This window comes from Papilio machaon, chromosome W (assembly GCF_912999745.1).
Source record: "Papilio machaon chromosome W, ilPapMach1.1, whole genome shotgun sequence".
Lineage (NCBI taxonomy): Eukaryota > Metazoa > Arthropoda > Insecta > Lepidoptera > Papilionidae > Papilio > Papilio machaon.
The window spans coordinates 6,779,405-6,804,289 of NC_060015.1; the positions used below are offsets into that span (position 1 = coordinate 6,779,405).

At 35.5% G+C, this 24,885-nt stretch overlaps 3 protein-coding genes across 3 annotated transcripts; all 3 read left to right on the forward strand.

Annotated features, from left to right (window-relative positions):
• Nucleotides 1-1,479: 1,479 nt before the first annotated feature.
• On the forward strand, nucleotides 1,480-2,810 carry LOC123723023. Its single transcript, XM_045685563.1, has 2 exons — nucleotides 1,480-2,599; nucleotides 2,797-2,810. Exons 1-2 carry the CDS (start codon nucleotides 1,480-1,482, stop codon nucleotides 2,808-2,810), a joined length of 1,134 nt encoding a protein of 377 aa, XP_045541519.1.
• A 2,793-nt stretch (nucleotides 2,811-5,603) lies between these two features.
• Nucleotides 5,604-6,934, forward strand: LOC123723024. Its single transcript, XM_045685564.1, has 2 exons — nucleotides 5,604-6,723; nucleotides 6,921-6,934. The coding sequence occupies exons 1-2, from the start codon at nucleotides 5,604-5,606 to the stop codon at nucleotides 6,932-6,934; spliced, it is 1,134 nt and encodes a 377-aa protein (XP_045541520.1).
• Nucleotides 6,935-10,509: 3,575 nt separating this feature from the next.
• On the forward strand, nucleotides 10,510-21,226 carry LOC123723195 (mucin-5AC-like). Its single transcript, XM_045685760.1, has 13 exons — nucleotides 10,510-10,625; nucleotides 10,906-11,051; nucleotides 11,360-11,498; nucleotides 11,714-11,824; nucleotides 14,160-14,211; nucleotides 14,700-14,854; nucleotides 15,247-15,347; nucleotides 15,902-16,047; nucleotides 17,854-17,963; nucleotides 18,440-18,552; nucleotides 18,867-19,079; nucleotides 19,623-19,865; nucleotides 20,601-21,226. The coding sequence occupies exons 1-13, from the start codon at nucleotides 10,541-10,543 to the stop codon at nucleotides 20,748-20,750; spliced, it is 1,764 nt and encodes a 587-aa protein (XP_045541716.1). The 5' UTR covers nucleotides 10,510-10,540; the 3' UTR covers nucleotides 20,751-21,226.
• The last annotated feature ends 3,659 nt before the right edge of the window (nucleotides 21,227-24,885 follow it).

A 24,885-nucleotide genomic window follows, 5' to 3' on the forward strand; every position in this document is an offset into this window, starting at 1 on the left:
AATCGACAAAGTTAAAACGTAAACAAGTTGCGTCATCGCGCACCTGCACCGCTCGCACACCGGCGTAGTTAATTGCACTGCGGCGCCAACATTCCGGCACGCGCCGGCGCCGAGACATTTTTTCCCACGGGGTAATTAGCGTGAGAACCGGCGCACCTGCTCGTGGGAAAATAAACACTTAATTAATAGGACATCGACTTGACGTCTTAGTCATATTGTAAATAGACTGTTTTTATCGTTTTATCTTTACTTTTATCGTTTACTTTTATTATATTATCTAACTATTATTATTTTTTTTATATTAATTCTGTCTCCGCCTGGCTGGTTTTTATATGATAGATAAAGTAAATAAATAATGGTAAAATAAAAACTAATAAATATACTACGTATTTACGATAAATACATATATATAAAACCTAAATTAGACACTATACATACATACATAAATAATCCTAGCCAGGCGGGATTCCCTCGGCAGGGGAGACCAGACGGCCAAGGGTCAGGGAGAAAGGGAAAGAAACCGGCGGACAATTCGGGCGGTATCGAGAAGCACCGCTTTCTGCATTTGAGCTCGGAGCACACCGTCCCGGAGCCCCAGCCTCCTCAAGTATCCAGAGAGGCTGACTGGAATTAAACCGTTTGCAGAAACCACTATCGGTATAATTTCAGTCGACAAGCTACCCCATATGTCAGAAACCTCGTGTCGTTATTATTATTATTATTATAACTGGTACTTTTGTGCATATAGATTAAGACAAACTGTGATATACTGCGTAGTTAATAGAGTTAAGCCTAGAAATAAGTTTTAATTGAAATTTTGGTTTTAATATTTTAAAAATTTAAAAGTTTTAAAAATTTAATTATTTAATTATTTTATTTTATTTTATTTTCAGTTTATTGAGATTTTTAACTTTTTAGTAGAATTAGTCTTAAGTTAAACTTACTTATTTAGTTTAACTAATACTATAAAAGTTTTAATTTACTTAAATTTTAATTCAAATCCAATTCAATTAATTAATATTCCTACTTTATTTTGAATTTTTAAAATTTTAAATTTGTTTTTAAATTTTTATTTTTATTTTATTTTTATTTTAATTTTATTTTATTCTTTATTATTTACTAAATTATTTCATAGGCGAAACTCTCGGAACTGGCAGTATAAATTAACAAAGTCGAGTGTCCGACTACTATATTGACCTGGCTTTTGCCACCAATATTAGATTTAAGTTTTAACTATTATTTTTTGACAGGCGCTTTTGCCTAAATAGTTATATTAGATATAAGTTAGCTATAGTGTATTGTAAGGGTTATTGCCCACAATACTAGTGTAAGTTTATTGACAGGGCCTATTGCCCCTTAGTTTGTAAAATTTTAAGATTTTAAAACAAAACAAATTTGTATTTTAAAAATTTTATTTCTATTTTAATATTTACATTGACGTTGTTTTTAAGTCTAATATATTGACACGATCCCCCGACCATGTTCGGCATTCGCACGCCAGAAAAGAGGGCTGACAGGGCTCCTTCCCCTGACATGGATAGACCGGGAACTTCCAAAATTGTCCCCGCAGATAAATCCACTCCACCTGGAAAAGAAAAAGGAAATCTAGTTAAAGAAGCCCACAAAAAATTAAACATCAAGTTAAACATAAATAAAGAGACATCCGATAGCTCTCCGAAGTATCGAAACAGAGCTACAGAAGCAAAAGCATGGGTGAGTAAGGCGAAAGTACACCTGTCACAGTCGAGAAACATCAAGACTGAAATTAAAAACGAAGTCTCTCTAGCCATAGACATTCTTTATAAAATAATTAAGGAACTAGAAGGAGAAATACAGGGTAAAGGAGAGAACGAAGGAGGAAAGAAGAAAGAAGAGAAGAGACCAGAACCAGAAATTGAGAAAGAGCGGGAAATGGATAAAATTGAAAAATTTGGAAAAATCCTAATTGAGAAAATGGAAAAGCAAGCTGAGCTACTACAACAGAGCAATGAAAAAATTATCGATTTAAAACAGACATTGGAGGAACAAAAAGTAGCTCACAAACAAAACTACACATATGCCAACGCAGTGACACAAGGAGTAAAGATACCGCAACAGAAAACTTTACACTCTGTTGTGGTAACTTCCAAGAATGAAACTGAGACAGGAGAGGAAGTATTAAATAGAATAAGAAAAGTGGTTAATGCCAAAGACGGAGGAGTACGTGTGGATAAAATAAGGAAGGCAAAGGATAGAAAGGTGATTGTTGGGTGTGAGACAGAAGAAGAAAGGAATATATTAAAGAAAAGATTAAAGAAGGCAGAGGAACATCTTGAAGTGAAGGACATCAAAAACAAGAATCCCCTAGTTGTACTTAAAGACGTCTTTAATTATAATACGGACGAGGAAATACTAGCTGCACTGAAGAACCAAAATAAAGACATGATGCAAGATGTAGAGGGGATAGAGGAAATTGAAATAGCCTACAAAAAACGAACAAGGAATCTCCACACCCGACACATAGTCCTGCGGGTGCCCCCACAATTATGGAGAAAAATGACCGAGGTGGGTAGAGTGCGGATCGACCTGCAGAGAGTGGCGGCTGGGACCGGGTGTCTTGGTACGCGGCGGCTGGCATGCGCGCTGCTTTGTTGCACACACCATGTTCTGCATCATTCTCGGAGACGTCGTGCGATAAAATATTTTAATAACGGACATTTTTGTATCACCTTTATTAAACTTCAATTTTTCAAATGGTTCTTTGTATTCAATTTTAAAATGTGGCCGTTTATTATAACGGCCGCTGTTATTCTGTAGACTGCCAGGGGTGATCGCCTGGCAGGTTAGGTTACTGACCTCTCGTGCTGTGCAGAGCTGAGTCGTCGTCTCCTTCTGTACATGCTTTACATCTTCATCCTGTGACGTGTCATCTTGGGGTAACGGTTCGCTGCTAATGACTGTTGGAAGGTTCCGAGCCCGAGGCTCGAAGGCTGCCGAAGTCTGGACTTGGCTGTTCTCCAACCACTCACTAGCGCTGTTCCTCTCGCGTTCGCTGCCTTCGAACTGGTTATGTGCTGGGGCGTCGTCGGCTTTGTCCTTTGCCATCAAGCGTGCCAATTTCGCTTCCAGCTCGGCGAGGTGCATCTTGATTGCAGCCTTCGCCTGTGCAGCTGCCAGCTCCAGCTGTATCCGTCGCGCAATATACGCTGACGAATATTTCTTTGTGCGCGGTGTCTCCTCCGTCGCCATATTAGGTGAACCCTCCAGTGTATCCATAGTATCCTCGCGAAAAAATATACAGTACGCTCCACGAGAATGTTGCCACTGATTAAGGATTCGGCTCGAAGCGACCAATTTTGTAGAGGATGGCGGCGATGAGGAGAGGAATAAAAAACGAAGTTTTCAATACGGTGCGCACAGTTCGCTGTCCGAAGGCTGGGTTGAGACTGTACTGAGTGCCGACTACCTTGCGATTCCTTTATTTTTATAAATTCAAATATACAAACATTTTCTCTAACTACCTTGGTAATATTCAGTATTTCACAGATAATAAAACGGTACGTTATGGTATTGACGGCGTATCCGCCAAAGTCAAATGACTGGTTGACTTTTTCAGCCAAGCGAAGCGTCACTGTTGATGGTTGTGAGGGCGGCCATTGAAGTGTTGTTCGAGACGGCGCCCGCGCACCACGCTTGCGACGAATCGCTTAGCATCTAATTAACAAATTAAATCTACCGCTTAATTAAGTTGATGTCGCGTTGGTTAGACACTACAGAGTTCATTCCACTGTGTATTTTTGGTTACCTAACCCTTATTAAACTACTGCGATTGCAACAACGACTTGTGATCTGCTCACGCCCACCTGCCGACATACCCGCTTTTATACTCGCACAAGATGATTTCTGATGAAGGCCCTCCTGCCCCTTCAGTATTAATACAGAGTAAAAATTCATATCAAATACACAAAGAAACATAGTTAAAGGGTACAAAATCAATACAGTTAAAATACCAATAGAATTACTGTAGAATATCATGAAAGGCTTTGATTCCATCGTCAACACTTACAAATATTCTTATAGGTTTTTATGTGAAATGCCAATGTGTCTTTGTTAATGTTTCCGCAGTGGAAACTTATAAATAAACTAATTTACATCTTCCCTATAACTGTTATCTGGTCAATTTGATGTTGGCTCTTTGTATCTGATTATAGCACACGTTGGATCAAAAGACGCCGGAACTTACGTTGCTGAATCTTTATTTAATTAGGTACTTTTATATCTTCTTAATAGATCCAATTTACCTTTGATAATAAACACTTAATTAATAGGACATCGACTTGACGTCTTAGTCATATTGTAAATAGACTGTTTTTATCGTTTTATCTTTACTTTTATCGTTTACTTTTATTATATTATCTAACTATTATTATTTTTTTTATATTAATTCTGTCTCCGCCTGGCTGGTTTTTATATGATAGATAAAGTAAATAAATAATGGTAAAATAAAAACTAATAAATATACTACGTATTTACGATAAATACATATATATAAAACCTAAATTAGACACTATACATACATACATAAATAATCCTAGCCAGGCGGGATTCCCTCGGCAGGGGAGACCAGACGGCCAAGGGTCAGGGAGAAAGGGAAAGAAACCGGCGGACAATTCGGGCGGTATCGAGAAGCACCGCTTTCTGCATTTGAGCTCGGAGCACACCGTCCCGGAGCCCCAGCCTCCTCAAGTATCCAGAGAGGCTGACTGGAATTAAACCGTTTGCAGAAACCACTATCGGTATAATTTCAGTCGACAAGCTACCCCATATGTCAGAAACCTCGTGTCGTTATTATTATTATTATTATAACTGGTACTTTTGTGCATATAGATTAAGACAAACTGTGATATACTGCGTAGTTAATAGAGTTAAGCCTAGAAATAAGTTTTAATTGAAATTTTGGTTTTAATATTTTAAAAATTTAAAAGTTTTAAAAATTTAATTATTTAATTATTTTATTTTATTTTATTTTCAGTTTATTGAGATTTTTAACTTTTTAGTAGAATTAGTCTTAAGTTAAACTTACTTATTTAGTTTAACTAATACTATAAAAGTTTTAATTTACTTAAATTTTAATTCAAATCCAATTCAATTAATTAATATTCCTACTTTATTTTGAATTTTTAAAATTTTAAATTTGTTTTTAAATTTTTATTTTTATTTTTATTTTATTTTAATTTTAATTTTATTTTATTCTTTATTATTTACTAAATTATTTCATAGGCGAAACTCTCGGAACTGGCAGTATAAATTAACAAAGTCGAGTGTCCGACTACTATATTGACCTGGCTTTTGCCACCAATATTAGATTTAAGTTTTAACTATTATTTTTTGACAGGCGCTTTTGCCTAAATAGTTATATTAGATATAAGTTAGCTATAGTGTATTGTAAGGGTTATTGCCCACAATACTAGTGTAAGTTTATTGACAGGGCCTATTGCCCCTTAGTTTGTAAAATTTTAAGATTTTAAAACAAAACAAATTTGTATTTTAAAAATTTTATTTCTATTTTAATATTTACATTGACGTTGTTTTTAAGTCTAATATATTGACACGATCCCCCGACCATGTTCGGCATTCGCACGCCAGAAAAGAGGGCTGACAGGGCTCCTTCCCCTGACATGGATAGACCGGGAACTTCCAAAATTGTCCCCGCAGATAAATCCACTCCACCTGGAAAAGAAAAAGGAAATCTAGTTAAAGAAGCCCACAAAAAATTAAACATCAAGTTAAACATAAATAAAGAGACATCCGATAGCTCTCCGAAGTATCGAAACAGAGCTACAGAAGCAAAAGCATGGGTGAGTAAGGCGAAAGTACACCTGTCACAGTCGAGAAACATCAAGACTGAAATTAAAAACGAAGTCTCTCTAGCCATAGACATTCTTTATAAAATAATTAAGGAACTAGAAGGAGAAATACAGGGTAAAGGAGAGAACGAAGGAGGAAAGAAGAAAGAAGAGAAGAGACCAGAACCAGAAATTGAGAAAGAGCGGGAAATGGATAAAATTGAAAAATTTGGAAAAATCCTAATTGAGAAAATGGAAAAGCAAGCTGAGCTACTACAACAGAGCAATGAAAAAATTATCGATTTAAAACAGACATTGGAGGAACAAAAAGTAGCTCACAAACAAAACTACACATATGCCAACGCAGTGACACAAGGAGTAAAGATACCGCAACAGAAAACTTTACACTCTGTTGTGGTAACTTCCAAGAATGAAACTGAGACAGGAGAGGAAGTATTAAATAGAATAAGAAAAGTGGTTAATGCCAAAGACGGAGGAGTACGTGTGGATAAAATAAGGAAGGCAAAGGATAGAAAGGTGATTGTTGGGTGTGAGACAGAAGAAGAAAGGAATATATTAAAGAAAAGATTAAAGAAGGCAGAGGAACATCTTGAAGTGAAGGACATCAAAAACAAGAATCCCCTAGTTGTACTTAAAGACGTCTTTAATTATAATACGGACGAGGAAATACTAGCTGCACTGAAGAACCAAAATAAAGACATGATGCAAGATGTAGAGGGGATAGAGGAAATTGAAATAGCCTACAAAAAACGAACAAGGAATCTCCACACCCGACACATAGTCCTGCGGGTGCCCCCACAATTATGGAGAAAAATGACCGAGGTGGGTAGAGTGCGGATCGACCTGCAGAGAGTGGCGGCTGGGACCGGGTGTCTTGGTACGCGGCGGCTGGCATGCGCGCTGCTTTGTTGCACACACCATGTTCTGCATCATTCTCGGAGACGTCGTGCGATAAAATATTTTAATAACGGACATTTTTGTATCACCTTTATTAAACTTCAATTTTTCAAATGGTTCTTTGTATTCAATTTTAAAATGTGGCCGTTTATTATAACGGCCGCTGTTATTCTGTAGACTGCCAGGGGTGATCGCCTGGCAGGTTAGGTTACTGACCTCTCGTGCTGTGCAGAGCTGAGTCGTCGTCTCCTTCTGTACATGCTTTACATCTTCATCCTGTGACGTGTCATCTTGGGGTAACGGTTCGCTGCTAATGACTGTTGGAAGGTTCCGAGCCCGAGGCTCGAAGGCTGCCGAAGTCTGGACTTGGCTGTTCTCCAACCACTCACTAGCGCTGTTCCTCTCGCGTTCGCTGCCTTCGAACTGGTTATGTGCTGGGGCGTCGTCGGCTTTGTCCTTTGCCATCAAGCGTGCCAATTTCGCTTCCAGCTCGGCGAGGTGCATCTTGATTGCAGCCTTCGCCTGTGCAGCTGCCAGCTCCAGCTGTATCCGTCGCGCAATATACGCTGACGAATATTTCTTTGTGCGCGGTGTCTCCTCCGTCGCCATATTAGGTGAACCCTCCAGTGTATCCATAGTATCCTCGCGAAAAAATATACAGTACGCTCCACGAGAATGTTGCCACTGATTAAGGATTCGGCTCGAAGCGACCAATTTTGTAGAGGATGGCGGCGATGAGGAGAGGAATAAAAAACGAAGTTTTCAATACGGTGCGCACAGTTCGCTGTCCGAAGGCTGGGTTGAGACTGTACTGAGTGCCGACTACCTTGCGATTCCTTTATTTTTATAAATTCAAATATACAAACATTTTCTCTAACTACCTTGGTAATATTCAGTATTTCACAGATAATAAAACGGTACGTTATGGTATTGACGGCGTATCCGCCAAAGTCAAATGACTGGTTGACTTTTTCAGCCAAGCGAAGCGTCACTGTTGATGGTTGTGAGGGCGGCCATTGAAGTGTTGTTCGAGACGGCGCCCGCGCACCACGCTTGCGACGAATCGCTTAGCATCTAATTAACAAATTAAATCTACCGCTTAATTAAGTTGATGTCGCGTTGGTTAGACACTACAGAGTTCATTCCACTGTGTATTTTTGGTTACCTAACCCTTATTAAACTACTGCGATTGCAACAACGACTTGTGATCTGCTCACGCCCACCTGCCGACATACCCGCTTTTATACTCGCACAAGATGATTTCTGATGAAGGCCCTCCTGCCCCTTCAGTATTAATACAGAGTAAAAATTCATATCAAATACACAAAGAAACATAGTTAAAGGGTACAAAATCAATACAGTTAAAATACCAATAGAATTACTGTAGAATATCATGAAAGGCTTTGATTCCATCGTCAACACTTACAAATATTCTTATAGGTTTTTATGTGAAATGCCAATGTGTCTTTGTTAATGTTTCCGCAGTGGAAACTTATAAATAAACTAATTTACATCTTCCCTATAACTGTTATCTGGTCAATTTGATGTTGGCTCTTTGTATCTGATTATAGCACACGTTGGATCAAAAGACGCCGGAACTTACGTTGCTGAATCTTTATTTAATTAGGTACTTTTATATCTTCTTAATAGATCCAATTTACCTTTGATGTTATATTTCTTGATTCGAGAGCTTAAAGAGGTTGGTCCATTTTGAAGAAAGGAATATTCAGAGAAGACAGGAGAGATTCTATCTTCGTAATTTTTGAATAACTAGTAAATCATATACGAACCTAAATTAAAAATCAAAACTTTAATAACAAAACAAAATATGTATGTTTGTTTGAATTAATATCAGAAAGCAGTATAGATCTAGATTTAAATTGATAAAAGCAAAACTAATATTGAAATAAACCGGTTCTATGTGAAAGAAGCGAACAGGTCTTATAATTTCAACATCAAGTTTTTCAATATAGAAATAATTTTAAACTCTACATAAATAAGTTATAAGAGTAGTAATTGCTTGCAGTAAGTTATTTGATTTATCAATCACAAGTATTGACCATTGCAATAACTATATTTGCTACACGTTTCATGTTTGAATAACATCAGTTGATGTTTACAAATCTTAAATAGAAAAGAAATAAATGTACATTAGAACCAGGATAAGCGAGATACCTCTATAAGCGAGAGTCATTGTTAGGTTCCGATGGACGATCTCCATAAGCGAGTCCTCTATAATCTGTCTCGACTCTCTCGTTTATTCGAGTTCGACTGTATTTGAATAATACAATTAAAATTTTAAATTGATCTATGTTCCGTAACGCAATCTTTCAATTTCCAAGGCCAAACAATACCGGTTGTGTCTACTCTCTTCCTAAAACTACTGAATTACCACTACTACTAAAACAAAAAAAACTATTGTTATGTTGCTGTCATAAATGTTTATGTACTAAAATAGAAACGTTATTTGCTGCAAATACATCAGGCCAAAGTTACTTTGAAAATGTCTTTAGTTAATAAAGTTGACACTAATTTATCATTACTTTGAGACGATGTCAGACGACCACTCGTCGCTTCGAGCTACAAGTCACGTCTTTTACTGCCGTGCTGTTATTAATATTCAGATCGTGAACTTTGACAATCTGTTAGATGCATTTGAAATGTAAGATAATAATGTTTTATGTGTTATTTAATTTTGCATAAGCGTTTGATATAGTTAACTATTGTTTTTTTCTTTAACTTCTAAGTAATTTAAGTCTACTTCAATAAAGTAATGGTTTATTTTGAACGTGTTCATCTAGGAATTCCATAACTTATGATGCCAATTTATAAAGATTTCTTTAAATCGAATAAATATAAGGTTTACCACAGGGCTATAAACTGGGACCTATTTTCATCGCTTGTAAATTCTTTACCATTTGTTATAAATCATTATACATTTGACATTTCTCAAGTATTACCAACAAAAAGTTAGTTAGATAAACTAGTAATGTACTTATTTACAGTACAAGTCCATATTAGTACTTGCATAAATCAAATTCATGTTAAATTAGTCCTCTTTCCCTTCCCACCCTTTTCTTATTAGGAAAGGATGGGATGGGGAAGTGGATTTGGCGGAGGAGGGGACGCATAGGAAAGAGAAATTTCCTCTTTTTGTGCGTCCTCTTCTCCGTTGATTAAAGGTAGGCAGCGCATCTGCATTTGCGGATGTCTATGGGCAACGGTCGCCTCGCTATTGCGGCGAATCCAGGTGGCCGTTTGCTCGTTTGCCACCTTATGATATAAAAAAAAAAAATCTTACTTGATGATTAGAAGACGTAGATTATCATCAGGTTTAATGAAAAAAATATTTTAACTAAACTTAGGATCAGCCCTAACACAGTTTAATGACGCAAAGTTAATAAATTCCAAACAAATGCTAGAAATTCATTAGCTAATTTTTCAAGAGATTGTAAACCTTATTTCCTAAAGGTTAAGATGCAAAATAACATCAAATTAGTTGTGAAGGCGTCAGGTGTTTAAATTAACTATATTTAGTAGGTACCACTAAGGAACGATTAATATGGGCGATTTATTGTCTGTGAATTTAAAGAAGTAGGTTATGTTCAGAACAAATTAGCATGTTTTCTTTGAGGTGAACTGTCAGTTGATTTGTAATAACATAGAGCTACGAAGTAATAGTCTCCTTTGGAACTTTCGCAGTTTTAACGAAATTAACAGTAAAATTCTAAGAAATTGTAAGAATAGTTGTTAATGGAAGACGTTTTTGCTTGTTTCAGGTAGAATAAGCCATCAAGATGACGACGAAATCATACAGCAAACACAAGGAGTACAAGGAGATATCCAGCAGAGGCACTGTGCCTTACACTGACGAACAATTCGGTAAAGTATCAAGATATAATATGTCGTAATCTCGGTATAGATGAAATAATATTCTTTTGATTAGTGGGATAATGCGATCCACCATTTTATAAGACAGACCTATAATCTTGATCTATATTGCTTCAATAATGACGGTACTTTCAAAAAGTTATATGCGAAATAGTCAGTACCGTTAACCTTTCCCAAGGTTAAAATTCAGTAAACTACTTCCATGTTTGATTTTTTTTTGTAACAAATCTTAGCCATCAGATAAATTCAACCTATAAGTATTCAATTACAGACATGATGAAATCCGAGCTCCTACCCAAAGGCAGTAAACTGGACTCATTGGCCCGCTGTACTGGCACCCGGGAGTACCACTACGAGTACAAAGAAGAGAAGCTTCCAGGTGGGAAGTATGATCGGAAGGACTACCATACTGTTGAGGTAACCTAACCTAACATATAGTATTCAATGGATAATATTTGCTATTTCTAAAATAAACATGTAGTGAAATCACCTAATTAATAGTATAGGTTAGTCAAAAGGTCACTCAGTTAGACATTATTCCAGTTTTGATGCTATTTGCTGCTATTTTCCTATTCGACTTGTGAATCCTCAATCCGATATACAATACCTTCGCCATTTCTACCGTGAACCCAGGACCTCTTTCTAGACCTTGATCACTTTGTGAAACACAGTTTTAGTAAATCAACAATTTTTTTTTAAATAACCAAGATCTTTCTGTATTCTAGGAGTACACGATTCCTGATAGAAGTTTGCCAAAGTCTGCAGAAAGTAGCTCCTATTACTACGAGAAAGAAGAGAGGGAAATACCTGCTATTACCACTGGTACCAGGACATATAATTACGAAACAACTGGCACCTCTCCTGGTAAATATTTTATTTTTATTTTATTTAATGTACAAGAAACACTAGTTATTTCCTGTGACTTCTTCCACGTGAAATTAAAAAAAAACTGTATAATTTAGATGCAGACTTAATGTGTTATTAAGAAAAAAAAAACAACTCTACACAACCACTTGATCCGTTTTTCTGTTTTTTTTTTCAATTTTGTGCATATTGAAATACCTTTTTTTTTGTTCTAGTTTATTCCAAAGTGAATTCAAAAGTGACAAAGGAAATGTCTCAGAACGTCGAGGAGTTGGATTCTCTTCTGGACGATTTGCAGAAGGATCAAGAACGTCAATTGTATAAAAGTAAGTACATTTTAAGAATTCTCAAATGTACCAACCAGAATGAATTGAATAGAAGAACTCATGTTCTTTACGTACCAAATAACATATCGGATCTTAAAAACGTAACTACCAAGTAAAATAATTCGGTTTTGTGTTCCTTTGTTGAACAGTCATAAATTATTATTTTGTTACAATTTCATTGCAACATACATTATTGAATAGAGCGATAAAAATTACATTTTACTTTATTTGAATTTCTTACGAAATCAATTCGGTTACTATAAAATAAAACGCTATTAGTCCAGTCATTTAAGCTTAAATTAGGTAAGAATCTCGGAATTTGAGATACCCAGCTGTAAGTCTGTAAATACTTGTATATTGACACCCTAAAAGTTGTCTCAAAACCTACATATGGTAGGGTGTAAGCAACCATGAAATTTCAAGGTCAAAGGTCACAAAAATCGATTTTTCGCGCTTTTTTTGGAAATATCTCATTTCCTATGGGTTTTTTGCTATTTGCACTTCTTATCAATATTGTAGAATACAAAATTCTCTACAAATTTTGTTTAAAATTTTTTTTTATACGTTGAACCGTTTGCGAGATAGAGGGCGGAGAGCGCGCGGTCACAGCATCACTTCAGCCTCCGGTCGAAAACGCGCCATATAGTTGATGAACTATCAATAAATCAATTACAGTGAAACCTGGTTAAGTGAGACATCAAGGGACCTGCAATGTCGTTTCACTTATAGAGGTATTCCACTTACCCAGTGTCTCAGATATACAGGTATAAATAAATATCTGTCTCATTTACAGAGGGTTCCATTAATAGAGGTGAGAATACAGGTTATTTCAGTTTGACATTTTTCAAATAAACATCTATATGATAGTAAAGCGAAACTAAAACTGAAGGTAATTGAAGCTCAAAATTAGTACTTACGTACTTGGAATTACGTGTGGAATTTGTGGGTAGAATAAGAATGAGTAAACAATGTTATCTCAGTTACAGAGGTTTATGCATATAAAATTTACTCGCTGTCTCAGTTATAGAGGTAACTATGATGATAAATCGTAAGAACAAATCCCAGATATAGAGGTTTACCTCGTCCCACTAACAGAGGTTGGGACCTCAGCATGAGTTCCAGTTATGGAGGTTTCTCACTTATCCAGGTCCCACTTAACCAAGTTTCACTGTATTATAAATATTTGACAAATTAATTAATTACTGACAAATTTGTATGAACTAGCTGCAGCATTTGAGGAAGAAAATTGTTCGGCCCAGAAATTATTAGAGAGTGGAACTCAAACCTTATTGGCAGTCTATAATGCTCCGAAATCTGTGAAAAGTCTCGATCATCTTCGTTACATGCATTACGTCAAGTCCTCAAAACTTAATAAACCTGTGCAACTTTCAAATATTCCACCAACAAGTGCAGCTGCTCATCAATATTTCAACCGTGTATATTATCAAGTTCAAACTTGGTTAGGACATGATTTGGAACCCAAGGTATGGGGTTGGGCAATGCGAAACGATTTTCTGGAGCCTATCATGACCATTTTACCACCTGCTCCAGAAGATTTGCTAAATACAATTTTCTGCAACTGCAAGAGTGACTGTGGTTCGCGATGCGGATGCAGGAAAGCGGGCTTGCAATGCTCTTTAACTTGTGGCCAATGTAATGGGCAAGCTTGTCTCAATGCTCTACCATATCAGAGCGACATATAATTCCAATATTTTTATTAACAATTCTGCAATTACATGGGCAGGTAAGTGTTGTTAAATAAATTAATACTTAATAAAAAGTGGATAAGTTAGGAAAAAAATGATAAAGTAGAATATAATAGTTAATAAAAAATTGACAAATATTTATAATAATTGATTTATTGATAGTTCATCAACTATATGGCGCGTTTTCGACCGGAGGCTGAAGTGATGCTGTGACCGCGCGCTCTCCGCCCTCTATCTCGAAAACGGTTCACCGTATAAAAAAAAAATTAAACAAAATTTGTAGAGAATTTTGTATTCTACAATATTGATAAGAAATACGAATAGCAAAAAACTCATAGGAAATGAGATATTTCCAAAAAAAGCGCAAAAAGCCGATTTTTGTGAACTTTGACCTTGAAATTTAATGGTTGCTTACACCCTACCATATGTAGGTTTTGAGACAACTTTTAGGGTGTCAATATACAAGTATTTACAGACTTACAGCTGGGTATCTCAAATTCCGAGGTGAACTTACTAAAATGACTGGACTAATCCATCTGAACATTCGCATTTATAATATTAATATGATATGTTTAGTGTTTTTATTCTTTTACAATATTGTATTATAAAGTTTTTTTTTTAATTTCCAGGTGGTTACACATCGGATACCGCTGAGAGTACTTCTTTTGACTACAGGCGTGGGTAAGTTAAGATTTTAATTGAAATTTACAACTACCTTAATTCAAGATTTAAACACAAAGCAAACCCGTTTGTTTTCTGAGACCAAACCGTTCAAAACATAAAATCATCCCTTTAATTATCGGTTTTAAAATAATTTTGGTCTCAAAAACCCACTGTAATATTACATTTGAAAATATTTCATCTTTTACTGTATGTTCTAATACTTTCACGGAGATAATGGATTAAAGTGGTAATTAATAAATATTTTTTTTATTACTTCATTGAGGTATTTGTACAACATTACTACAGAAATAACAACGTAAAATGTCATACGCAAATTGATTTTAAAATTACAAGCCGTAAGGAGTTGTTCAGTGTTCAGTCATTCCTCAGTGACATGTTAAATGTACTAAATGCGGCACTAAGTGTGGCAGTTAAAATTCTATTGTCTCAATTCTCTGATTAGCTAAGAATTAATGCTAAACAATTTTTTGTCTAACTACCCTCAGTACTCCAGTGAAGGCAGCTCCCTCTAGTGGTTATTCAACTTTGAAGCACGAGGAGCGTTTAGAGAGCTCGTCTTGGGGCTCCAGCCCTGCACCAGTTCCCACCCTCACCAGAGCCGCTGAATTGCGCCAGCAGATGTATAGAGAAGAGAAAACTGGTACGTTAAACTGGTATTAAATAAGGTACTCTATTAAAAGACTAGCAGTTGTCCAGAAGGGAAAAAGTTGGTAAAAATGTAGTAGAGTTAGAGAAGATAGCTTTTGTCACTAAGATAGTGTGGCTTTCCACTGTATGCTAACAAACATCCATCTATTCAATCTTTCTCATTTATAATATTAACTAGCTGTAGCCCGTGACTCCGTCCGCGCAGAATTAAAAAAAACGTAACAAGTAGCCTATGTGTTCTTCCAGATTATGTTCAACATTTGTGCCAAATTTCATCAAGATCCGTTTAGCCGTTCCAGAGATACCTTCAAACAAATATCCATACAAATATTCGCATTTATAATATTAGTAAGATAGAATTAGTAAGAAGTAAGATTGTTGCAGAGTCCCGCGTGGTGCCGGCGGTGGTGCCAGCGCCGGTGGCACAGCCAGTACCCGCCGCAGTCTGTACACACTGCCACCAGCCACCCGGCACCACTGGCACTGTGAGTACATAATACACCTCATACAATGTCATAGTCTAAATTCCAGATAAGAGAAATTACTATAATAATAATAATAATAATAATAATAAAGATTCTATAATACATACTTAAATTATTACAGCATCAGTATCTCATTGGCTCCTTAACTAGGTTCATCTGTATTTAAGGAACTAATGACTGCCTTTTCTATTGCATCATACAAAATAGGCAATACATCTAGCAATTAAAGTGGAAATTAAATTAATTTAAAGTCATTAATTAGAAGAAAAAAAAGAAACAAACATTATGTGTAGTTATGTATGTATGCTCAGACCCGCGTGTATATGTCTGTGTGTTGCTATCCATGACTGTGTGAGACAAGACAAGACATAATAATTAAAAATAAAATATTTCCAAATGTACAGAGTATTGAAAAATTCCACTATCTAAATACTTGTACAATAAACTTGTATATGTCTCTATTTTGTCGACTAGTCTGAGTGAGATAACATCACTTTTAAATACAAATAATTCGACAATGACACGATAAATAATCTTTATTCCATGTGGTACAGTTACCACGTGGCAGTACACCAATGAACAAGGTGACTACCACAGTGAAGACGTACACTTATGAAGTGCCCGCCGACACTGACCCCAGTGTGCCAATACCTACACACGCTGACACACACACATATGTGTGTAATGACACACATCGCACGTAAGTACTGCATTTATACAACTTAGACTGATGTTAATAGTCCGGCTCGAAGGACCAAAAGTAATTGTAAATCGATGGCTTCTACGAATAAGGGACAATATGCAAATTGATAACTTTTCAAGGGACTTAAAGTTTTATAAAGTTCCATATAGAAAAAGATCCGCATACGCCCTTTTAGCAAATACACGTTTACACGTAGAAATGTGTATTTGTGTTTAGTACATGTTAACTAAACTAAGAGGTAGCTTTTAAAATAAAAATGTAAAATCATCAATTTGTTACTATGATCCTTATACATAGGACCCATCAAAATAATATTAGGTCCTTACATATGAAATTGGCGTTTTTCGTACTGACCACTTTAATCACGAATTTCTCCTCTTTGGTAAGGAATTCCAAATTCAAATTTGTACAGCTATAGACTCATGTATTTGTGGTTCGATGACCGTCATTCATTTGTTTTTTTTCTTCTGTTTTTTTCTGTTTGCGTCACTCATTTTACAAAATGGAAAACTTAAAATATCGCATTATTTACGAGTACGAGTTCCGCCGTGGCACTAGTGCTGCGGAAACGACTCGAAGGGTGAATGATGTGTATGGCGGTCGTGTTGCAAAAGTAAACACAGTTCGTTTTTGGTTCCAACGTTTTCGTTCTGGAAATTTCGATCTGCAGAACAAGCCCCGTGGACGGCCTGAGACTCAAGTTGATAATGAAGAGTTGAAGGCTATTGTGGAAGCGGATGCATTGCAAACCACGTCCGAGTTAGCTGCAGGCTGCGATGTTAGTGATAAAACTGTTTTAATTCACTTGAAGCAAATTGGGAAGATTAAAAAGCTTGAAAGGTGGGTACCTCACGAATTGACTGAAGCAAACCGGCAAACGCGCGTCGACTGTTGCGTTACATTACTAAACCGGCACAATAATGAAGGTATTTTAAACCGAATCATTACCTGTGATGAAAAATGGGTTCTTTACGATAATCGGAAGCGCTCAGCGCAATGGTTGGATCCTGGCCAGCCAGCCAAATCCTGCCCCAAGCGAAAATTAACCCCAAAAAAGTTACTTGTAAGCGTTTGGTGGACTAGTGCCGGTATTGTTCATTACAGTTTTCTCAAATCTGGCCAGACTATTACGGCTGATGTCTATTGTCAGCAATTGCAAACCATGATGGAAAAGCTAGCGGCTAAACAACCTAGGCTGGTCAATCGCTCCACGCCACTGCTGCTTCACGACAACGCTAGACCACACACTGCGCAACAGACGGCTACTAAATTAGAAGAGCTTCAATTGGAAAGTCTAAGACATCCTCCGTACTCCCCGGACCTTGCTCCAACAGATTACCATTTTTTTCGAAATTTGGATAACTTCTTGCAAGGGAAAAAATTCAACTCCGATGGGGCAGTCCAAATCGCCTTCAAAGATTTTATTGATTCCCGTCCGACTGGTTTTTTTAGTAAAGGGATCAATGAACTACCTATGAGATGGCAAAAGTGCATAGAAAATAATGGTTCATACTTTGATTAATTAAATATATTATATTAAAAAATATTCGACTTTTTGTTCCTCCCATACAAAACGCCAATTTCATATGTAAGGACCTAATATTTTGACTTAACATCTTTCAAAAGGTGTAAATCCGGCTCGAAGGACCAAAGCATCTGACTCGAAGGACCAATAAGAAAATAATTAGTTCCACTTCAAAAATTCAATAAAAATTAACTTTTATGATAATTTAAAATGGCAATTTGATTTAATTCGTCAGTATACGATAATTACTTAATTGATTTTCATATTTATATTATTAGGGCAACACTGAGTCGTCCAGTAGATGGTTCTCCAGCGCCGGGAGGTTGCCAGTATTGCTCTCATTGCAACACTCGTCTGCACTACAGCCGCACACATCTCACTACAGACGGTCAGTTTATAAAGTAACAACAATAATATGTATTATAAATATGCTTGGCTTTAAATTAAAAAAAATCAAATTGTTTCCAACACAATAAATCAAAATGTAACAGATATTTAAATATGTAGTATGATCATTATCATCATCATCAGCTCACTATACGTCCCCACTGAGGGTCTCGGAGCCTACCCCAAGTTAGGGGTGACTAGACCATAGTCAACACTGGCCAAGTGCGGGTTGACTTCACACATATCATTGAATTTCTTCTCAGATATGTGCAGGTTGCATCACGATGTTTTCCTTCATCGTAAGAACGTCGGATAAATGTACATATAAAAATCGAAAATCGAAAAACACATTGGTACATGGCGGGATTCGAACCCAGGACCTGCAGATTGCAAGTCAAGTGCTTAACCTTTGAGCCACCGACGCTCTAGATGATATATTTTTGTATGATGTATGACAATTTGTATGATATATTCCAGAACATACAACTAGTAATGAACGTATGGTGTACCCGAATCCCACCAACGAGTCCCACGTGCCCCACGTGCCCCACGCGCTGCCCACAGAGCCGCACAATGGACACGGCCCATATGTATGTCTATTGCTATATATCTTCTAAATACGAGTAAAAAACAATAATATACCTTTTTATTTATGTTAAACTAGCGGTCACCCGCGACTCCATCCGCACGGCATTAAAAATAAACTTAATAACGTTCTACATCTGTGCCAAATTTCATCAAGATCCGTTCTGGAGATAACTTCAAACATCCATCCATCTTAACATTCGCATTTATAATATTAGTAAGATAATTGTTTTCTTACAATTGTACATTAAATACTTCTTTTGACAAAAATAAAGTTAATATTTAACCGCCTTTAAAAAGATAATGATTATCTTCACAGGGTCCAACAACATATAAATACTCTGAGACGAGCTATTCCTCGCACAACTCCACCCTCAGCCCGCCCCCGCACGCCCCCCACGCCCCTCACAGGCACCCCTCGCCCTCCCCCGCGCCATCCCCGGCGCCCTTCCCTCGCCCTCACACGCCCTCGCCCTCGGAGCAGCAGCCGCCCAAAAGGCTCGACGATCTGCTCGCTGACTTCCCTGAAGCTGTAAGTTGAATTTACTATTTTATTCTTATACTTTCTAAAAACTCGTATAAAAACACATTACCTATCCTTCTCATATTATATAATTAATGTTTCTAAAGAAAAAAATGGTTATTGTGAGAAAACTATAAAAGATAGATATATGCTATCGCTGACTTTTATTTAGCACATTTAAAGAGCTACAATTCGTCCATACATCATTTTTATGTAGGTCTTATAGTTTAGCCTACGTAAGCGCTGAAAGCAAAAATGTCCCTAATTTTCGCAACAAATTTTGAAACTAAATTCAAAATCAACTAGTCTTCTAGTTATTTAAAAAAAAAACAAAAAAATGGGACCCATCTGCAAGCACTTCCTTTCGATTAAAATAATTTTTATCAAAATCGGACCACCAGGGACGGAGATTCGCGGTAACACACATAAAAAAAAAAAATCAGTCGAATTGATAACATCCTTCTTTTTGAAGTCGGCTAAAAAAGAAACAAAGATGAAAGGTAGAAATTAAAAATAATAATTAAAAAAAATGTGCTCTTTGACCATTTCCAGAGATTCCCAACACAAACTGACGGTGTACGACGTCGTATAGAGACGTCGACGCGGGAGACGCGCGACACTTCACACACGAACGCAACGCCCACTCCTAACACTGGGGTGAAGCCCACGCCCAACACTGGGATGAAGCCCACACCCGTGGGTTCCAGCAAGAACGTTGCCGGACCCGCCGTGTACTACCCCCCGGGACATACGCCCTTCGCCCCCAAGAAAGAAGTCGCGGGATATGAAGCTAGTGTAAGTTACATCTCTCTTATTTTTGGAACGAAGTTCCTTATCGTGCGTTGTGAAAGGGGGCTAGACGGAAAAAATTCTTACGAAAAGTTGTCACGACACTTTTTGCTATAGTAACCATGGCAACGACGTGACAATATATAACGAACATTCATAGAAATAAAATGTACTTCTTGTGAAGACTTAAGTTTTTTATTCATAAAATAAACATTGGTTCCTTCACTAATTAATTGAAAGGAACTTCGTTCCATCCGGGTGTCCCAACACACCTCTCAAGTTTTTATTGTAGAAAGAACAAATATGTATGTAACAAGTATTATTGCTGCTGTCGAAAAAAAACTTCTTTAAAGAGAAGTAAATAAGGTCAGATTTAAATAAATTAGAACTTTGCGTTAATATTTTTTAAATTTGGCATTTTTTATCATCAACTCTCAGGCTTTTTCCCACTCACGAGGGGTCAGCACACAAGATTTTATAAACCTTAAAGTTTTGCCTTAATTTATTAATATTACAAATATATTTTAACAGTCATCTTCTATATATATAAAAGAAAGTCGTGTTAGTTACACTATTTATAACTCAAGAACGGCTGAATCGATTTGACTGAAAATTGGTAGGCAGGTAGCTAAGAACCAGGAAAAGGACATAGGATAATTTTTACCCCGTTTTTTATTTTTTATTCCGCGCGGACGGAATCGCGGGTAAAAGCTAGTTATTAATAAATAATAACTTGTGTAGGCAATGCAAGGTGGCGGTGCGTACGCGTCAGGTCGCGGTATGTACGAGTACGAGTCTGGTGCTCGCAGCAAGGAGAAGCACTACGAGAAGAAGACCGCAGTGCCCGTCTGCCTGCCGCTCTGCTGTGCCATGCCTTGCGTCATATTGTAAACTGACAACCACTACATAAATATACAGTACAACAGATAAACACAAATTTTGGGGGTTCGGATTCAATATAAAAGGTTAATCAACAAAAAGTTAAGACCCCCAAAGTATTTTGGGGGTCCTTTTCTTAAGTAAATTTTATTATAGCTAACTAAATATTCGGTTTTTTCTGACAATTTAAATGTTTGGGGGGTCTTTGAAAATGTGTTTATAAATATATAATTTTATTTTAGTTATGACTTGTTTTTTAAACTATGCGCTTTTAAATGCAAATAACACCAATGAAATACTGCGGCTCCGAACATCGTACGAGTTCATGTACAGGATACAATTAGAGGGATATCAAAATAAGCCCTCAATATATTTAAAAAATACTATTTACTAAAATCTATACAAATGTACGAAATAATTGTAATTTAAAGACAATTTGGGTTCACTTATTTTATCTTTTTTTTTGACATTAGGCTCTATTTTCTGTATCCAACAATAATGTTAATAAAAATAAATAATAACTTTATATCAAATCTGCATATTTTTTTTATAAATTTGTCCTCAAAACAGTTTACTCAAATTGTCCAATATAACATTAGGTTTATGTTTAAAATTATTTCAATTTTCTTAATAAATATACGCATTTGATATTATTAATGTAATTTTATTTGTATGTTTATTTAATTTAGAATCTCAAGTTATTAAAAACTTTTGTTGTACAATTTTAAAAAAAATATTTAAAAATGCAATCATAAGGACTTCGGATTAAGTCCATAAAAATGTTTTAATATTTTTATTATTAAGAAAATATTTAATTATATTATAATTAATATTTTTTACGTGTAATTAACAATGTACTTTATATGACTAAATGAATTTTTATTTTCTCAGAAAGATATAAAAGGTAAATAATAAGGATTATATACGTTTTATATCTTAAATATCTATATATCTTATAGATGGAATGTTTCATACAAGTTTGACGTTAAATAGAAAGTTCATTTTTGAATTATTTTTTAGTTTTACAAATGACAACACTAAAAAAATTTCTCCCAAACAAAAGGCTTTATTTTTAAATGTTTATGAATCTAATGAGTTTCTAAAATATTGTGAAAAATTATATAATTTAACTAAAGGTTAAAAAATTAGGATTTAAATTTAATTATTATTATTGCTTGTCCTTTCTTATGACAGTCATGAAGTCCAGAATTGTTAAACAAAAAGATGGAATAAAATATAAATAAGTGCCATTATTAATAACTTAATTTCGGTATATACGAACGATATACAATCAAACCGGGATAAGCGAGAATCTAACAGACCGCGATATTTTTTTCTTATTCTTGCATATGTAAGTCTAGACCTCTCGCTTATCCAGGTTCGACTGTATAATATAAATAATTATGTTTAATTTTGATTATTAATAAATTTTATTAACTATAGTTTGTTTTTATTTCTAACCCTTCATTATCTCCATTTGTTTAACACAAAAGTAAGGAAATTAGATCAAATTTTTATTCAGTTTAAAACATTTTTTTGTAAATTTATTAATTATTTAATTGGTAAAATGATTTTTTTATTCCTGCGTAAGTCAATGTATACCGAGAACTACCAACGGTACAGGATGAGTACGGGTCTGTGTAGTGAGGGCAGTTAAATTCGCGGAACCGTTACTAAATTTGCACATAGATTAGTAAAGACCGTAGGCAATGCTTTAGCGATGACGCCACTAGAATAGTCTAACCGTGGGTTTCTGAGGCCAAAATAACAATATAACAATCGCCATGTCATTTAAAAAAAAGAGATAATGTTATAAATGTAGATTTGGGTTTCAGAAATCCATGGTAAATGTATAGGTGGTGTAGTGGTAGATTCCGCAACAACAATATTTGTTAGGTGCACGAATTAGCCGGTTCGACCGGTGCAATACCACGACCAAACAGAAGACAGGCGTGAAGTGAAAGTAATTCCGCGTTTCGTCTGATGAGTGTGGTACCGTAGGCCAAATTTTAGTCCTCTTTCCCTAGGAAAGGGAAGTGGATTTGGCGGAGGAGGGGACGCATAGGAAAGTGAAATGTACTTTTTCTGTGCGTCCCCTTCTCCGTTGATTAAAGGTAGGCAACGCATCAGTATTTGCGGATGTCTATGGGCAACGGTCGCCTCGCTATTGCGGCGAATCCAGGTGGCCGTTTGCTCGTTTGCCTACTATAAATACGTGATATATTGAAAGTAATTATCACTTCCATACATTTTTGATTTCGAATTACCAATTTCGGTAATCAAATGTTACCATCGTGTTGCGATTCTGCATAAAATTTGTGAAATAAAACAATTTATAGTAATAAAAACACATATATTTTGCTTTTATATTTTACCAAAACATCGGATCAAGTCCAACAAGGCAGTCTGCGGGTAGGTCTCCGACTACAAGCTCTGCGCCCGGCGCGCCTCGCCTCTTGTTTATGTCAAGTTTAATGGATTCATTTATTATTTAGAGAGAAATAAACAACAAACTACTGTACAGAAATTACAACCACACTTCGCTATAAGTGAATTTAACGAAAAAAAGTACAGATTAACATTACCAAAGAATTCCACTGCCGTTACATGTATTACTATTGTCTCTTTTTTGTTGAAGAGAGTGAAAGGGATATATACATGAGTCACAACATTGAAGTTCCAATGTAAGCAAAAGCAGCTTAAATCTGTGCACAATTATTACAGATTTCAATGCGCCAGCGCTTATTTTAAATTATGTAACAATTACACAAAAAAAACATTTAACTTAGACAAAGACAATAAAACACTAACACACGAAGATACTACAATTTTTAAACACAAAAAGTCTAACAGACAACCTAAAGAATATTAATAATGTGATGAAAATTGTAAAAACAGAAATGAATTCATAAAAATTAAATATTAATTGGTTATATATTAATTAATTGGTTAAAATGAAAATTAAATTAATTTTCATTTTAACCAAATGTCCACTTAAAATAACTATTATAAAAATGACAATAAAAAAAAAACAATTACGCGTTTTAAAAATTAGCACCAATTTAAAACAAAAAAAAAGAAATTAAATAATTGTAATTTTCAAACATTATCGGACATTTCAAATATTAATACTGACATAAATACAAATTATAAAATAAAAAAATGCGAATTTTGTTAGTTGACTTCAGTCGTAGGTTTCTTGTTAAAAACATGAACATTATTTGAGATGTAAATGATTCAATATTAGTTTACAAATAGTATCCTATTTTAAACTAGATCGCAATTTTTTCAGTATGTTATTAAAAAATAAAAGCCTAGATTACTCGCATACATAAGCAACTTTCCATTGAGTCCCGTCAAAATTGGTGTTCAGAGTTTACTTAAAAAAACTCAGACTTTCGAACAGACAGAAATTTGACAAATTATTTTTTTTTATTTTACATACAGACAATCCATTGTTATTAAATATATGGATAAGTTTTTCACCGCGGATTATTATACCAAAATCCACGTAATATATTGTTATGTTTTGTCAAAGATGACAGGGATGACAATATGTTTTATACCAGAGATCTTAGGCTCAGAAACCAACGTTAAATCTCTTAATTACAACCACAACATGTAGAAACTTATTATCTATCATTTTTGGCACTAACAAAGCAAAATTAAATATTTTATTATTATTCGTGACATTATAGAATGTTTTGAGGACGCCAGAGGTTGTTTGTGCCTTAAAAAAATGTATTAAAAAAAGTGTACAAGACTTGAATTTGGCATTACACATATAGAGTTCAGTTAATAATTTCCTATATGAATTTCAGGCTAAATAAAGGCAATTTTTTTTGTAATACTTCAATCTTGACATCTGTCAATGCAATAAAAAAAAATAGTCCCAATAACTTATCTGGCATGAGAAAGGCGCTGTAATATTATTATTTCTTTGAGAAGATATGAAAAATAATGAAAATAGCATTAAAATTGCAAAGGACACAAGATTTAATCTGTCTGTTGTCAACTAGGTCAGACACGTTGCATCACATTGTGTAAATGTTTATTTTTTTATTTTTGAAATTAACATAGATTGTGTCATAAACGACCTTGAGATGACATTAAATATTACATCTTTTTAGGCATTAGTATTAAGATT

Bases quoted from the DNA above. Each gene is read 5' to 3' on its own strand.
- LOC123723023 (XM_045685563.1), top strand. From the start codon at position 1,480: ATGTTCGGCATTCGCACGCCAGAAAAGAGGGCTGACAGGGCTCCTTCC.
- LOC123723024 (XM_045685564.1), top strand. From the start codon at position 5,604: ATGTTCGGCATTCGCACGCCAGAAAAGAGGGCTGACAGGGCTCCTTCC.
- LOC123723195 (XM_045685760.1), top strand. From the start codon at position 10,541: ATGACGACGAAATCATACAGCAAACACAAGGAGTACAAGGAGATATCC. The intron at 11,499-11,713 runs GTAAATATTTTA...TTTTTGTTCTAG, and splicing joins AACAACTGGCACCTCTCCTG to TTTATTCCAAAGTGAATTCA. The intron at 18,553-18,866 runs GTATGTCTATTG...TTATCTTCACAG, and splicing joins ACAATGGACACGGCCCATAT to GGTCCAACAACATATAAATA.